Genomic DNA, 18,309 nt, shown 5'->3' with positions numbered 1-18,309 from the left:
AAGGCTGCAGGCTGAGTTATACAGGGAACTCTGGGTATCTCTCCTACATTATCTGAATATTCGATATACTCCATATCCTCTCTATCCTGTAACCCAGAAGGCAGTAGAGGAGTGTGTGGCTGTCTCTGGCAGCTGTTAGGTGGGAGGCAGAAGTTTAGAGACCCCAGTAGCGGCAGCACGCAGAGTTTTGGGATGAGCAGACAGGGAGAAGGATGTCTCATCTGATCAGCCCAAACCCCTCCATAGCAGCTCGGTGTACGTCCCTTCCCTGTCGCATCATTAGTACAACACTGCCATGGATTAGGCAGCCTGCGATGCATGTGGAGTGCAATAATTATGTAATAACCGGCACTGCAGGGGCCAAGGAACCAGCGAGTGTGGGGCCTGATATATCTGCACGCCCCATAGAACAGCTGCCGTGCTAGAATGGCACCTTCAGTGCCACCGAGCCAAGGACTGGGGGGGGGGCACATTAGGGTTAGCCGCTTTGTATTACAGTATACACAATAAGTGTTGAGTTGCCAAAATATGTATATGTGTGTGTGTGTATATATATATATTATATACACACACACAAACTATTATTATGATGATGATGAATAGTTGTACTGAAGATATTGCCCCAGCACAGTGGCCCTAGCATTATAGGACCCAGCATACCCATTACAGATTGACCAATCAAAGTCCCCAACTGGGGAAATAATGGCCGACAGCGCACAATTCCATTGTCAGCATTCATAAACCTTTAACAATAAGGAACTCCGATTACAAGACGGCTATTCCTGTGGTGTTGGCTAGTTGCACTACATCACTAGGTCTCCATTCCCATTAGATAATGTCCTTCTTCTCTTGTTGAAAGGCCGTCCACTCCCATTGGGGATCTCCTGGATCACCGATACCAGCGCCTGTGGGTGGAACAGCAGAGAGTCGCTCAGGAAGCCCTCTTGCTCAAGTCCAAGGAGAAGGTAAGAGGCAGCAGGGTGGTCCTCATAGCAAGGGGTGTTTTACCTTTACCGATTCAGTTATACCATGTGACACCCCCACAGAAAGAGAATGATGGGTAAGTGGGTGTGGCCTGTGACAAATAGTTTACATGATTCATGCACATAGAATGATGGGTAAGTGGGTGGCGGCTTGTTTATGGAACATAATGACATTAAATATTAATGGCTATATATGCCAAATAAAAAGTATTGTCAAAGGGAAACTATACTCCCAAAATAAGTACTTAACCAACAGATAGTTTTTATGTTGTGACCTATTAAAGAATCTCACCAAACTGGAATATATATATATCAGTAAATATTGCCCTTTTACATCCTTTCCCTTGAGCCGCCATTTTGTGATGGGCTGTGTGCTCCCTCAGAGATCAGCTGACAGGAAGTGATGCAGCTCTAACTGTAACAGGAAGTAGTGTGGGAGCAAAAGGCAGAACTCTGCCCATTCATTGGCTGATGGGGCCTAGCATGTATGTGTGCTTTGGCTTGTCTGTGTGCACTGTGAATCCTATGATCCCAGGGGGCAGCCCTTAATTCTTAAGATTACCCAATGGCACATAATATTTATGAATATGGTTTAGTGCTGGGCGGTATACCGGTATAAACCGAACACCGTTTTTTAAAAAAAAAATTATATAAATTTTTAACTTACCGGCATACCGGTGTGCGCTCCTCCTGGCAATTGTTCTTACTATTTCCGGGTTGTGCACGCTGACGTCACGTGCGCGCTGACGTCACGCGCGCAACCCGGAAATAGTAAGAAAAATTGCCAGGAGGCGCGCACACCGGTGAGGGGTGCGGATAGGGGGTGTTTGGGGTTGGGGGTGTTTGGGGTGGTCACCTAATCATGCATGGGGAAAAAAAAATACAGTCAAATACCGTGATACCGATAAAATTTTGAAAAATACCGTGATATAAATTTTTGGTCATACCGCCCAGCACTAATATGGTTTATTTAGATGAAGGCAGGGTTCTACATATGAGCTCTTTGTACGATATATTTTTATAGAGAGCTACATTGTTTGGGGGTATAGTTTACCTTTAAAATCAGGGACACGGGAGTGATGAGTAGGCTGATTCAAAAACCATGGGACATGAACAGTGTCGGACTGGCCCACCAGGATACCAGGAAAACTCCCAGTGGGCCCTTATACTCACCCAATCATTTGCCTTGTATGCCTCTACCATGGCCTTTACCAATTCTATTTGAGAAGAAACAGAAGAAATGGAGGAAAGGATAGATATTAGTATGTAAAAAGAAGTACTGTATATACTCGAGTATAAGCCTAGTTTTTCAGCACCCAAAATGGGCTGAAAAAGTCACCATCGGCTTATACTCGAGTCAGGTGCTATGGGTCCCTCCAGATTAGCACCCTCTGTCCTTTGTGTGCAAATTAGGCCACCCGCAACCAGACCCTCCAGTGTCCCGGCCCACTCCCAAATTCATCTTCATCTACCATCCTCACCTGTCCCATTCTGCACTAGACATTGCACTTTATATTCTATATAAACTATATATAGTTTTGAAGGATTTTAACTCTTTGTGTTTTAGCTTGGTTGCTGATTGAGCTAAGGGGGTAGTACTCTTAAGGTATCATTGTTGATACCATATTGTTTTTGTTGACCCTCTTCTCCACTTACAGAGCTAGTTTACTGTTTTTGTTTGAAATAAATATTCAAAAACATATACCCCACTGATGCCTCATTTAATGTAATTTTATTGGTATTTATTTTGATTATGGAAACTTAGCAGTAGCTGCTGCATTTCCCACCCTAGGCTTATACTAGCGTCAATAAGTTTTTCCAGTTTTCTTAGGTAAAATTAGGTACCTCGGCTTATATTCGGATCGACTTATACTCGAGTATATACGGTAATTAAGAAATCAAAGAAAGTGAGTGAAAAGGGAAGGAAAGGTAGTCTGGAGAGTGGGTCTAAGGTCTAAGGTTTTCTGGTGGGCCCTTGGCACCCCAGTCCAACACTAGACATGAAGTTGGGTGGGTTGGGGCAAAGATGGGAGCCCTGGGTGCTGGTTGGGTGGGTGATGGGTCAAACTTCAAGCAGGGCTAATCCCACCCATATATGTCATTACAGGGGAGTCAGGTGGGCTCTGGGTCATAATGTAATAGAAGATTTTGGGCTGCGTTTGGTGTGGTTGTAAAGTAGTAGGTTCTGATCCACTTATCACTACCACCCAGACCAACAAATAAAAGTCAGACGCAGAGTGGATATATAAATGTGCAGTGGCAGACACCATAAGCATCATGGGGCAAGAGGGGGCCCTGTAGGAACACATGCCTGCTTTGTTCCCTCAATTACATGCACCAAGGGGGGGGGCACAAAGTAGTGCCCCTGTAACGTAAGCCATACCTACTGTCAGTCATCCAGGCTGAATAAACACAAAGCGGGGAAACAACTGAAACAATGAATTTTACTTACAAAAAAAAAGCCATTTTAGAGTAAATGTCAACATTGTGTTGTTTAATTGTGAAACCACTAATGATCCCAAGTAATATTTAAATAGCGTTTACCGGCAGCCAATGACTGGTTTATATGATAATGGCTTTGGGGAGAGACGCGTTAATATGGTAATGACCAATTTCCAAGCGGCTTTATGGCCCGAGCCTGCAGTGTTTTATGGTTTAAGTGCACTAACACCCAGTTTGTGTAATTAGCGGCTAATTTATAGCGCCAGTTCCACCGAATGACTTATTGCACCCCCCAAATGTGCACAGATTTGTTATTTTATTATGACAAGGGAGTAATATAATGGGGAGGCCAGAGTCTGGGAGCCATTCCCATCTGACAGCTTGGAGTGGCCCCTGCGTTATATATTTACAGGCAGGGGATTTGTTATTTTGTATTTTTAACTACAATTGGGCTTTTATATTTGAATTTTGAATGTCAAAATGCAAAATTATTCCACCGATAAGTAGTGTTTAAATTTGTAACTATAAACAGTACAGTATGAGGGTACAGCTTATTGTGTGCCCAGAACATTCCTTCTCTGTATATTTGTATTTATACATATGGGAGGGAGGTGCCATAGTGTTTCCCTTAGACAGTACAGTATGGGGGTACAGCTTATTGTGTGCCCAGAACATTCCTTCTCTGTATATTTGTATTTATACATATGGGAGGGAGGTGCCATAGTGTTTCCCTTAGACAGTACAGTATGGGGGTACAGCTTATTGTGTGCCCAGAACATTCCTTCTCTGTATATTTGTATTTATACATATGGGTAGGGGGTGCCATAGTGTTTCCCTTAGACAGTACAGTATGGGGGTACAGCTTATTGTGTGCCCAGAACATTCCTTCTCTGTATATTTGTATTTATACATATGGGAGGGAGGTGCCATAGTGTTTCCCTTAGACAGTACAGTATGAGGGTACAGCTTATTGTGTGCCCAGAACATTCCTTCTCTGTATATTTGTATTTATACATATGGGAGGGAGGTGCCATAGTGTTTCCCTTAGACAGTACAGTATGAGGGTACAGCTTATTGTGTGCCCAGAACATTCCTTCTCTGTATAATTGTATTAATACATATGGGAGGGAGGTGCCATAGTGTTTCCCTTAGACAGTACAGTATGAGGGTACAGCTTATTGTGTGCCCAGAACATTCCTTCTCTGTATATTTGTATTTATACATATGGATAGGGGGTGCCATAGTTTTTCCCTTAGACAGTACAGTATGAGGGTACAGCTTATTGTGGGCCCAGAACATTCCTTCTCTGTATATTTGTATTTATACATATGGGAGGGAGGTGCCATAGTGTTTCCCTTAGACAGTACAGTATGGGGGTACAGCTTACTGTGTGCCCAGAACATTCCTTCTCTGTATATTTGTATTTATACATATGGGAGGGAGGTGCCATAGTGTTTCCCTTAGACAGTACAGTATGGGGGTACAGCTTACTGTGTGCCCAGAACATTCCTTCTCTGTATATTTGTATTTATACATATGGGAGGGAGGTGCCATAGTGTTTCCCTTAGACAGTACAGTATGGGTGTACAGCTTATTGTGTGCCCAGAACATTCCTTCTCTGTATATTTGTATTTATACATATGGGAGGGAGGTGCCATAGTGTTTCCCTTAGACAGTACAGTATGAGGGTACAGCTTATTGTGTGCCCAGAACATTCCTTCTCTGTATATTTGTATTTATACATATGGGAGGGAGGTGCGATAGTGTTTCCCTTAGACAGTACAGTATGAGGGTACAGCTTATTGTGTGCCCAGAACATTCCTTCTCTGTATATTTGTATTTATACATATGGGAGGGAGGTGCCATAGTGTTTCCCTTAGACAGTACAGTATGGGGGTACAGCTTATTCTGTGCCCAGAACATTCCTTCTCTGTATATTTGTATTTATACATATGGGAGGGAGGTGCCATAGTGTTTCCCTTAGGCAGTACAGTATGGGGGTACAGCTTATTATGTGCCCAGAACATTCCTTCTCTGTATATTTGTATTTATACATATGGGAGGGAGGTGCCATAGTGTTTCCCTTAGACAGTACAGTATGGGGGTACAGCTTATTGTGTGCCCAGAACATTCCTTCTCTGTATATTTGTATTTATACATATGGGAGGGAGGTGCCATAGTGTTTCCCTTAGACAGTACAGTATGGGGGTACAGCTTATTGTGTGCCCAGAACATTCCTTCTCTGTATATTTGTATTTATACATATGGGAGGGAGGTGCCATAGTGTTTCCCTTAGACAGTACAGTATGGGGGTACAGCTTATTGTGTGCCCAGAACATTCCTTCTCTGTATATTTGTATTTATACATATGGGTAGGAGGTGCCATAGTGTTTCCCTCCATTCAGGAGTCTTCCTTAGAAATGCTTGGCTGTGGGCCTCCACTAGGTGCATCATTTGCCCCTATTCTCGCTCCCCGAACTCTGAGGGCAATAGGAAGACAAGAGAGGGGGATGAGATGGAGACAGCAGGGTAAGATAGATACACTGGGACTAGTTGGAAATGATAGAGTAAAAGGGAGACAGTAGGGCAAATTGATGACCATCTGCAATTTGATGGGGTACAGGGTGCTCTGGTGAAACCAGCCAAACTGCCCACCCAAATCAGGGCACATATGGGCAGCCTTACCCTAGTGCCCACCCCCCCCCCCCCGAGGCTGCTTGCGCTGCTGGAGACGTCACAGTGGCAGCGAATGCGCCAAATCCACTTGCACCGAGCGTCTCTCTTAGGGGAGAAGAAGTTTATCGCTCGCACAGCTCAACCCCCTGACTGCCGCTGAGTTAGTCTTTATCTCAACCCCCCCGGGAGGGAACAAAGCCCCCTGCCGCGTGCGTAGAAGCCCCTTCTGTTAATGGTGTGTAGGGCGCGTTGGCATAAATACACCTGTCACTTCCCAATCTGTTCCCTGCGCTCTGATTACTGATTCAGAAAGTCGTGTCATTAAATTTGAGTGGCATTCTAAATAAGAGCCGTGCCAATCCATCAGCAGCCACTGTCGTGCTTTAAAGGGCAACTGCCACCCATTCTAACTGTCTGTCTTAATGGAATGCTCCAAACTGCACTTTGGGGGGGGGGGGGCCTCAGATCTGCATCAACAGGAACACTACAAAAAACTCTTATTAAACATTATTACTAACTAATCTCTCACTGCAGTTTGGGGGGGTATTTTTAGCACAGTGGCAGTTGGGTAAGAGTAGACCCGGACTGGGAGTCGAAATAGGCCCTGGCAGTCCACGTACCAAAGTGCCAAACAGCCCCTCCAGCCCAATAAATAGTGACTGTCTATGGCACCTTACAGCCCCCCTGGCATTCCCAGTACCCAGAGGCACAAACAGCCCCCCCCCCAGCCCAATAAATAGTGACTGTCTGTGGCACCTTACAGCCCCCCTGGCATTCCCAGTACCCAGAGGCACAAACAGCCCCCCCAGCCCAATAAATAGTGAGTGTCTGTGGCACCTTACAGCCCCCCTGGCATTCCCAGTACCCAGAGGCACAAACAGCCCCCCCAGCCCAATAAATAGTGACTGTCTGTGGCACCTTACAGTCCCCCTGGCATTCCCAGTACCCAGAGGCACAAACAGCCCCCCCCCAGCCCAATAAATAGTGACTGTCTGTGGCACCTTACAGTCCCCCTGGCATTCCCAGTACCCAGAGGCACAAACAGCCCCCCCCCCAGCCCAATAAATAGTGACTGTCTGTGGCACCTTACAGCCCCCCTGGCATTCCCAGTACCCAGAGGCACAAACAGCCCCCCCAGCCCAATAAATAGTGACTATGGCACCTTACAGCCCCCCTGGCAGTCCACGTACCCAAAGTGCCAAACAGCCCCCCCCCCCAGCCCAATAAATAGTGACTGTCTGTGGCACCTTACAGCCCCCCTGGCATTCCCAGTACCCAGAGGCACAAACAGCCCCCCCAGCACAATAAATAGTGACTGTCTGTGGCACCTTACAGCCCCCCTGGCATTCCCAGTACCCAGAGGCACAAACAGCCCCCCAACAGGCCCAATAAATAGTGACTGTCTGTGGCACCTTACAGTCCCCCTGGCATTCCAGTACCCAGAGGCACAAACAGCCCCCCCAGCCCAATAAATAGTGACTGTCTGTGGCACCTTACAGCCCCCCCCTGGCATTCCCAGTACCCAGAGGCACAAACAGCCCCCCCCCAGACAGTCACTATTTATTGGGCTGGGGGGGCTGTTTGTGCCTCTGGGTACTGGGAATGCCAGGGTCTAGTCCCAGTCAAGGTCTGCTCCCGGGTTCCTAAAACTTTTTAAATAGGGGGCCAGTTCATGGTCCCTCAGACAGTTGGGGGGCCGGATTATAGTTAGTCCTCAAACTACGACCCCCCCCCCCCCTCCAGCCCCTCCTTGACGCGTCATTAGTGTCAGCTGGTGGGATGCAGTGTGGTGGGACGCTGGGGCCAAGGGCCACACTAAGGCAGACAGGTAGTAGCCAGGGCTGAGGACGCAGCAGAGGTGGGGCAAATGACCCTGGGGGGGACCCATAGGATGGGAGCCAGCGGGAACATGATTACATTATACAAACAAAATGACATGTTTTTCTTTTCTGACTGGGAATGAAATGAGACGGGTGACAACCTATTGGGGGGGTACAGAGTGACACATGGGTGGGAGGGTGCGCCTTACTAAAGGAGAGAGGGAACTGTCTGATCCTGTGGGATTTGCACTTAAAGGGAACAGGCAGCAGAGGCAGAGGGGGTGCCGGGAGTCGCACAGACAGGGTGCTATTGGCAGATGAGGGGAATATAATGACTTAATGACTTTGTGCCTCTGGGTACTGGGAATGCCAGGGTGGCTGTAAGGTGCCACAGACAGTCACTATTTATTGGGCTGGGGGGCTGTTTGTGCCTCTGGGTACTGGGAATGCCAGGGGGGCTGTAAGGTGCCACAGACAGTCACTATTTATTGGGCTGGGGGGCTGTTTGTGCCTCTGGGTACTGGGAATGCCAGGGGGGCTGTAAGGTGCCACAGACAGTCACTATTTATTGGGCTGGGGGGGCTGTTTGTGCCTTCTGGGTACTGGGGAATGCCAGGGGGGCTGTAAGGTGCCACAGACAGTCACTATTTATTGGGCTGGGGGGCTGTTTGTGCCTCTGGGTACTGGGAATGCCAGGGGGGCTGTAAGGTGCCACAGACAGTCACTATTTATTGGGCTGGGGGGGCTGTTTGTGCCTCTGGGTACTGGGAATGCCAGGGGGGCTGTAAGGTGCCACAGACAGTCACTATTTATTGGGCTGGGGGGGGGCTGTTTGTGCCTCTGGGTACTGGGAATGCCAGGGGGCTGTAAGGTGCCACAGACAGTCACTATTTATTGGGCTGGGGGGGTTGTTTTGCCTCTGGGTACTGGGAATGCCAGGGGGGCTGTAAGTGCCTTCTGGGTGTTTGTGCCTCTGGGTACTGGAATGCCAGGGGGGCTGTAAGGTGCCACAGACAGTCACTATTTATTGGCTGGGGGGGGGCTGTTTTTGTGCCTCTGGGTACTGGGAATGCCAGGGGGGCTGTAAGGTGCCACAGACAGTCACTATTTATTGGGCTGGGGGCTGTTTGTGCCTCTGGGTACTGGGAATGCCAGGGTCTAGTCCCAGTCAAGGTCTGCTCCCGGGTTCCTAAAACTTTTTAAATAGGGGGCCAGTTCATGGTCCCTCAGACAGTTGGGGGGCCGGATTATAGTTAGTCCTCAAACTACGACCCCCCCCCCCTCCAGCCCCTCCTTGACGCGTCATTAGTGTCAGCTGGTGGGATGCAGTGTGGTGGGACGCTGGGGCCAAGGGCCACACTAAGGCAGACAGGTAGTAGCCAGGGCTGAGGACGCAGCAGAGGTGGGGCAAATGACCCTGGGGGGGACCCATAGGATGGGAGCCAGCGGGAACATGATTACATTATACAAACAAAATGACATGTTTTTCTTTTCTGACTGGGAATGAAATGAGGACGGGGTGACAAACCTATTGGGGGGGTACAGAGTGACACATGGGTGGGAGGGTGCGCCTTACTAAAGGAGAGAGGGAACTGTCTGATCCTGTGGGATTTGCACTTAAAGGGAACAGGCAGCAGAGGCAGAGGGGGTGCCGGGAGTCGCACAGACAGGGTGCTATTGGCAGATGAGGGGAATATAATGACTTAGTAAGGATGGAGCGCCACGGTGACACCAGCTTGATGTGCTGATATCTGTGCCGCCCGGGAAGCGCTCTATGAAGGAGCCGAGCTTGACTGTTATTGCCAAATTAAGTGCCTGAGCCGTCTCACTTGCCTCTCTGCGGCGCATGTAGGGAGCCCTGCCTGACGTGTGCTGGGGCCATAGAAGGTGGGGGGGGGGGCAGAACTGAAACTTTTAAAAGTAGATCTGAAAGTAGATCTGCATTTTAATGGGGGGGTTGCAAGAGAGGAGCGATGGGAATGGTTCTGTACAACAAAACTCTCCTTCAAAACGGCACTAATGTACACGTGCATACTATTTATACATACTGTATAATAGGTGGGAGCTGCCATACTGATTGAGCTGGGAATAATATTTTGGTGGGGCTCATTGAGTTTTTTATACTACCACTGTGCTAGTGATCATGTAAAATACAGTGATTTTGGTACCCTATATGGGGCTTCAATTTGTGATAGCCAAGGCCAACACAGCCTTTAAGGGCACTTTGTCACAGGTACTTTCTGCTTGATGAATGTGACGCCCCTAGGCTTAGCGTCTTAGCAGCTACCCAGAGTCCACTGAGCATGTGCAGTGCCACTGACACACAAACGATGGCCTTATGGAAGGGGTTATAGGATCATTACTCGTTATAGGGCTGGCACCATAAGTTCATCATAGAAAGTAGAGCATTTCTAAGCATGCTCATTTTTATTCCTTGGTTGATAGCCAATAGGGTTTCTATATTATATACATTTCTATAACCAGAAACCTGTATCTTTGCTCTGATCAAAGCTCCTTTCCTTCCGCAGATCAAGAAAAGCAAAGTGCAGAACACACGGACGTCGCTGCTCCGCAGATATCAGCCTCCCGGAGACCCGGCTCCTCTGTGGCACTTGCCGCGCTTTGAGAAGGTACCCTACGGAAATAACCATGCAAATGGCGTATTAAATGGGTGACACCAGTGGGCTGGGTGTAAAGGTAGTGCAGTGTGATCATACTGCCAGAGCTGCCTGCCTCAGGGTACAATGGGAACTGTCCCAGGCCCAAAATGATGTGCGAGAGTCTGAACCAGCAGTGACAGGCAGTTCCATTATACTGAAAGTCAGACAGCACATGTGGGTCTGGTAGTTTCTCTGATGGCGGAGAAAGCACCTCGTCTGATATGAGTTCTAATGGCCGAATAGATATTCTTTATCAGCTAGCGCCTGCTCCCTGCCCAGTGGCCTAAACACATGGAATAGAGTGGGAAGGAGCCGTGGCCCCTTTAGAGTAAGCACCCATGGAGCGACTTCCCCCTGCCGGCAAATTCACGCGACTTTGGAAATCGAAGTGATGGGCTTTCCACCGGCGATTTCTAATGTTTCCGGTGGAAATTCTTTTTGGAATGGGTACTCGCCCACGATAGCAACGATCTATAGTGGGTGAGTAAGTCGCTCCGTGGATGCTTAACTTTCTCACTACATTATGCCCTATAGATCAGCAGGGTGGCACTAACAGATTGGCCGGAGTGGAATCCAGTGCCATCTAGGATGGTCTGAAACCTGCATGTCTGTGCCAGTAAATTGCCCCTAAAGGTCCCCATACACTGGCCGATTCTAGCTGCCGATATGGGTCCCTTAGACAGATTCGGCAGCTTATCGGCCCGTGTATGGGCACTACCGACGGGCCTAGTCGGATCGGGGACCACATCGGCTCCTATACCCGTTGTTATAATTCGATCGTTTGGCCCCTTGGCAACATCTCCAAGCGAGCGGATCGGCCAGTGTATGGGGAACTTTAGAGTGTACTGCAGAAGGGTGGTGGGGCGTATTTGCCCCCAACCCCCCCCCCCCATCCTACTCTAGCCCCCCCTACTGAAATGAGTTGCAGCACTTACTAAAGGTGGCGATACTCGGGCCGATTCTAGCTGCCAATATGGGTCCTTCAGATCAATTCCCCAGCTTATCTGCCCGTGTATGGGCACGAACGATGGGCCTCCTTGAGGCAGGTTTGATTTTTCCATTGGATTGGGGAGCGCATTTGCTTGTTGATGCAGTCCCCGAACCAACAGTGCCTATACCAGCCATTCTAATTGGCTTGGGCCCAACGTAGGTGGGGATATCGGGAGAAGATCTGCTCGCTTGCGGAGTCGTGTATGGCCAGCTTTACTCACATTCCTGTGGCATCAGAGATGGGGTGGGACGGTCTGGGCAGGTCGAAAAATCTTTAACCAGTGCATCCCTGCTAGATGCACCTATGGTGGGGCAGTAAGGGCATAGTAACCAGACCCCGCCAGACGTATCGGTACCTACATGGGCACCTATAGCTTTGAATGCGAGACTCTATTATTATTTTAAAATAATATTACAAGTCTCTGTGCCCACAATCGCCTAATGGCACCAGAACCTTAGGCCTCCTTCCCCTTGTTTCTGTCTGAGCTACAGACATCCGGTATGGCAAATAACCTTGGCGTTCCTGCAGCCAAACCACCGCAGCGGAGACAATTGATCACGCACTCGCGCCAAATATTCCCCCCCCCCGGCACCACGGGACGTGACTTTATTCCCCCCACTTGTACAGAGCTGGGGGTTCTGCCTGCGCACTCGGTGCAAGTGAAGGTGGATCTGACAGCGCCGCTTTCCTTGATAAAGCACGGTGCCCGTTCCGCAGCGAGCGTGCCACCTTCGCACGTACCATTAACATATGTCAGTAATCATTTACCAGCCCCGGAGATGCCACCGCTGCCACATGAACACAGAGGCGGCCAGCAGGGAACAGATTGCGGAAGTCAGGGGAGATGTCAGAGCAAGACATATAGGCACGGCGCTTCCTCACATCTGCCCGTCATGGGCATCCGGCGCCGCGCTGTCTGACTGCTGCTCCATGTCAGCCGGGTACAGCGAGGGCATTTCCTTTGTACCAAGAAGCAGCTGTGAGATGTGAAAAAGCCAAGTGTCTCCCACTGAGGAGGAAAGGTCGGCCGGGGTGGGGGGCCAAGATTTGGCCTACGGCAAGAGCTACGTTACCGACACTCGGCTTTCTCTGCACTGAGGGCGAGAGACGTGGGACTGAGAGCTGTCAGGCTGAGAGAATAATCTGTCCATCTGCCTTACTGTACCCACCGACGCGCCACTGCTTGGCAGCCGCAACTGGCCCGAATGGCAGGAAAGTGACATTGGGAAGGGAAGCCTATAGTTCTGCTGTAGGGCACAGTCTTTAAATGGTGTTAACATAGGTCAGTTACACAGCTATCCCTACTGGGGGGGGGGGGGGATTAAATAGTATCAGCCAGGGTGTAAGGGAAACAAGGTAAAAGCATATGTATAAATACAAATATACAGAGAAGGAATGTTCTGGGCACACACTAAGCTGTACCCCCATACTGTACTGTCTAAGGGAAACACTATGGCACCTCCCTCCCATATGTATAAATACAAATATACAGAGAAGGAATGCTCTGGGCACACAATAAGCTGTACCCCCATACTGTACTGTCTAAGGGAAACACTATGGCACCTCCCTCCCATATGTATAAATACAAATATACAGAGAAGGAATGTTCTGGGCACACAATAAGCTGTACCCCCCCCCCCATACTGTACTGTCTAAGGGAAACACTATGGCACCTCCCTCCCATATGTATAAATACAAATATACAGAGAAGGAATGTTCTGGGCACACAATTAGCTGTACCCCATACTGTACTGTCTAAGGGAAACAATATGGCACCTCCCTCCCATATGTATAAATACAAATATACAGAGAAGGAATGTTCTGGGCACACAATAAGCTGTACCCCCATACTGTACTGTCTAAGGGAAACACTATGGCACCTCCCTCCCATATGTATAAATACAAATATACAGAGAAGGAATGCTCTGGGCACACAATAAGCTATATCCATATACAGTACAGTAGATATAACAGAATTAGGATGAAGTCTGACCTATACACCCATAATCCTTTGCAAGCTTCTGTTCGGAGGGCATGCTGATTGTAAGTAGGCCATTGGTGGGAAGTAGAGGCCGCACACTGAGTGGAAGAGGCAATTAAAGGGCAGATCCATGGGAAGGGCCATTAGACAGCACTGAATGCTGCTGACAGACAGTGACCTCTCAGACACAGACAAGGATTCAGGTTGACACTGCCCTTACTTTTGATTTGGTGCCGCAGAACCGTTACGTCAATCACTGCTATAAAGTTGTGTCCCATAAATAAAATGGTGATTGACCACCGACACCCGAGAGGTTCTATAGTGCTGGCCCTTACGGGTCCCAGGAGTAAGTGTTGACTGAGCAGCTGTTGGATTCCCAGCTCCTGGGGGTATTTGTGAGATCGATGGATTGTCTGCTATGTGGGCCAGTACCATTTATTCCCATACCTTGTCAGATATCCCCCCCCCCCCCCAGCCACTCATATATACATCACGGCGTGTCAGTTATGGCCCCACTGGGGACTGCTCCAAAGCTCCACCACTGAGGCTCCAAGGACTCCATGGCATCTCCTTGAGGGGCTTCCGGCCCAGCACTAGAGGGTCTCATCCATCTGGGGAGAGCAGCTTGGGATTGGGGAAAGCGCTGCTATATAGATGGGGGGGCTTCGGCTACATTCCCTTGGGTGAGTCTCAGCCAGTAACGGAACTAGGACCTCCAGGGCCCGGGCACAGGGACCCCAGTTTTCTCTGTTTCATAAGATGCGATGCAGTCACTGGTGGGCCACTAGGGGGAGCCGGCCTAGGTGCAACCACACCCCCTGCATCCCTGGTAGTTACACCCCTGGTTTCTGCTACTGAAAAGGGCATTACAGGGGTGCACCCTGAATTGGTGCCCAACCTGGGGTCTTATTAACTACAGGGCATTTGTAGGGCTTGCAAATACCCCCCTGCGTGACGGGATGTGGATGTCGCCCAAGGTGTAAGTTATAACTGGAAGCCTGGCCAAGTACTGACCAATTCCCATGCAATCTGATCACATGGAATGCGGCCAATACATAAGGAAATGGAGTACCTACCTGGTATCTTGTTTTGACTTTTGAAACAGACCGGAAGGGGAACAGACTTCTGCTACAATCAGCTGGCTTCTGCTACACTATCTCAAGAGTCAGAACCAGCAGTGCAGAGAAGGGAAAGGGACAGACACAGTGACAGTTACACATAACTATAAACCCAGTGAGAATGAGGAATGAATGGATATTGGGGAGTTGTATCAGGAGTCAGAACCAGCAGTGCAGAGAAGGGAAAGGGACAGACACAGTGACAGTTACACATAACTATAAACCCAGTGAGAATGAGGAATGAATGGATATTGGGGAGTTGTATCAGGAGTCAGAACCAGCAGTGCAGGGAAGGGAAAGGGACTGACACAGTGACAGTTACACATAACTATAAACCCAGTGAGAATGAGGAATGAATGGGTATTGGGGAGTTGTATCAGGAGTCAGAACCAGCAGTGCAGGGAAGGGAAAGGGACAGACACAGTGACAGTTACACATAACTATAAACCCAGTGAGAATGAGGAATGAATGGGTATTGGGGAGTTGTATCAGGAGTCAGAACCAGCAGTGCAGAGAAGGGAAAGGGACAGACACAGTGACAGTTACACATAACTATAAACCCAGTGAGAATGAGGAATGAATGGATATTGGGGAGTTGTATCAGGAGTCAGAACCAGCAGTGCAGGGAAGGGAAAGGGACAGACACAGTGACAGTTACACATAACTATAAACCCAGTGAGAATGAGGAATGAATGGATATTGGGGAGTTGTATCAGGAGTCAGAACCAGCAGTGCAGAGAAGGGAAAGGGACAGACACAGTGACAGTTACACATAACTATAAACCCAGTGAGAATGAGGAATGAATGGATATTGGGGAGTTGTATCAGGAGTCAGAACCAGCAGTGCAGGGAAGGGAAAGGGACAGACACAGTGACAGTTACACATAACTATAAACCCAGTGAGAATGAGGAATGAATGGATATTGGGGGAGTTGTATCAGGAGTCAGAACCAGCAGTGCAGGGAAGGGAAAGGGACAGACACAGTGACAGTTACACATAACTATAAACCCAGTGAGAATGAGGAATGAATGGATATTGGGGAGTTGTATCAGGAGTCAGAACCAGCAGTGCAGGGAAGGGAAAGGGACAGACACAGTGACAGTTACACATAACTATAAACCCAGTGAGAATGAGGGATGAATGGATATTGGGGAGTTGTATCAGGAGTCAGAACCAGCAGTGCAGGGAAGGGAAAGGGACAGACACAGTGACAGTTACACATAACTATAAACCCAGTGAGAATGAGGAATGAATGGATATTGGGGAGTTGTATCAGGAGTCAGAACCAGCAGTGCAGAGAAGGGAAAGGGACAGACACAGTGACAGTTACACATAACTATAAACCCAGTGAGAATGAGGAATGAATGGATATTGGGGAGTTGACTACTGGGTTTTCCAAAAAACTGTATTTATAATGTCAAAATATCTTATTTAACATGAAACAATCTCACAGTAAACAAAATAACAAGAAATGTTGAGTTTCGGAGCTATAAGAATATGAAGGAGAACAAGGTGCCGGTGTAGGATATATGGGTTCTGTTAGCAAAGTCACCCTGCAACCTGACATGGGGAGAGGCAGTGATATAGGGGCCTGGGTGCAGTCTCATCAAACCAGACTCTTACCCACTGGGATTCAGCCAAACACAACTGTTGATTTGTTTTTACACCAATGTCAGGGAAGAGGTGCTCAAATCCTACATAGACTACTATGTGCCCAGAACATTCCTTCTCTGTATATTTGTATTTATACATATGGGAGGGAGGTGCCATAGTGTTTCCCTTAGACAGTACAGTATGGGGGTACAGCTTATTGTGTGCCCAGAACATTCCTTCTCTGTATATTTGTATTTATACATATGGGTAGGAGGTGCCATAGTATTTCCCTTAGACAGTACAGTATGGGGGTACAGCTTATTGTGTGCCCAGAACATTCCTTCTCTGTATATTTGTATTTATACATATGGGAGGGAGGTGCCATAGTGTTTCCCTTAGACAGTACAGTATGGGGGTACAGCTTATTGTGTGCCCAGAACATTCCTTCTCTGTATATTTGTATTTATACATATGGGAGGGAGGTGCCATAGTGTTTCCCTTAGACAGTACAGTATGGGGGTACAGCTTATTGTGTACCCAGAACATTCCTTCTCTGTATATTTGTATTTATACATATGGGAGGGAGGTGCCATAGTGTTTCCCTTAGACAGTACAGTATGGGGGTACAGCTTATTGTGTGCCCAGAACATTCCTTCTCTGTATATTTGTATTTATACATATGGGAGGGAGGTGCCATAGTGTTTCCCTAGTGTGGCCCCAGCAGCAGGAGGAGCCCCCTATACGCACACAGTGGTCCCAGCAGGAGGAGCCCTCTATACACACACAGTGGCCCCAGCAGCAGCAGCAGGAGCCCCCCATACACACACAGTGGCCCCAGCAGGAGGAGCCCTCTATACACACACAGTGGCCCCAGCAGGAGGAGCCCTCTATACACACACAGTGGCCCCAGCAGGAGGAGCCCTCTATACACACACAGTGGCCCCAGCAGCAGCAGCAGGAGCCCCCCATACACACACAGTGGCCCCAGCAGGAGGAGCCCTCTATACACACACAGTGGCCCCAGCAGCAGCAGGAGGAGCCCCCCATACACACACAGTGGCCCCAGCAGCAGCAGGATGAGCCCCCTATATGCACACAGTGGCCCCAGCAGCAGCAGGAGGAGCCCCCTATACGCACACAGTGGCCCCAGCAGCAGCAGGAGGAGCCCCCCATACACACACAGTGGCCCCAGCAGCAGCAGGAGGAGCCCCCCATACACACACAGTGGCCCCAGCAGGAGGAGCCCTCTATACACACACAGTGGCCCAGCAGCAGCAGGAGGAGCCCCCCATACACACACAGTGGCCCCAGCAGCAGCAGCAGGAGGAGCCCCCCATACACACACAGTGGCCCCAGCAGCAGCAGGAGGAGCCCCCCATACACACACAGTGGCCCCAGCAGCAGCAGGAGGAGCCCCCCATACACACACAGTGGCCCCAGCAGCAGGAGGAGCCCCCCATACACACACAGTGGCCCCAGCAGCAGCAGGATGAGCCCCCTATATGCACACAGTGGCCCCAGCAGCAGCAGGAGGAGCCCCCTATACGCACACAGTGGCCCCAGCAGCAGCAGGAGGAGCCCCCCATACACACACAGTGGCCCCAGCAGCAGCAGGAGGAGCCCCCCATACACACACAGTGGCCCCAGCAGGAGGAGCCCTCTATACACACACAGTGGCCCCAGCAGCAGCAGGAGGAGCCCCCCATACACACACAGTGGCCCCAGCAGCAGCAGCAGGAGGAGCCCCCCATACACACACAGTGGCCCAGCAGCAGCAGGAGGAGCCCCCCATACACACACAGTGGCCCCAGCAGCAGCAGGAGGAGCCCCCCATACACACACAGTGGCCCCAGCAGCAGGAGGAGCCCCCCATACACACACAGTGGCCCCAGCAGCAGCAGGAGGAGCCCCCCATACACACACAGTGGCCCCAGCAGCAGGAGGAGCCCCCCATACACACACAGTGGCCCCCAGCAGCAGCAGGAGGAGCCCCCCATACACACACAGTGGCCCCAGCAGCAGCAGGAGGAGCCCCCCATACACA

General features: G+C 49.5%; 1 protein-coding gene across 1 annotated transcript in view; it reads left to right on the top strand.

Annotated features, from left to right (window-relative positions):
- The window catches only part of cfap77 (cilia and flagella associated protein 77), a 101,511-nt gene that overhangs the window by 75,133 nt on the left and 8,069 nt on the right, over positions 1-18,309 (top strand). The window contains exons 5-6 of the mRNA XM_031890894.1: positions 860-965; positions 10,450-10,551. Coding sequence (XP_031746754.1) covers positions 860-965; positions 10,450-10,551 — 208 coding nt within the window. The remainder of the gene's footprint in view (positions 1-859; positions 966-10,449; positions 10,552-18,309) is intronic.

Source organism: Xenopus tropicalis, chromosome 8 (assembly GCF_000004195.4).
Source record: "Xenopus tropicalis strain Nigerian chromosome 8, UCB_Xtro_10.0, whole genome shotgun sequence".
NCBI lineage: Eukaryota > Metazoa > Chordata > Amphibia > Anura > Pipidae > Xenopus > Xenopus tropicalis.
This window is presented reverse-complemented; position numbering and strand designations above follow the sequence as displayed.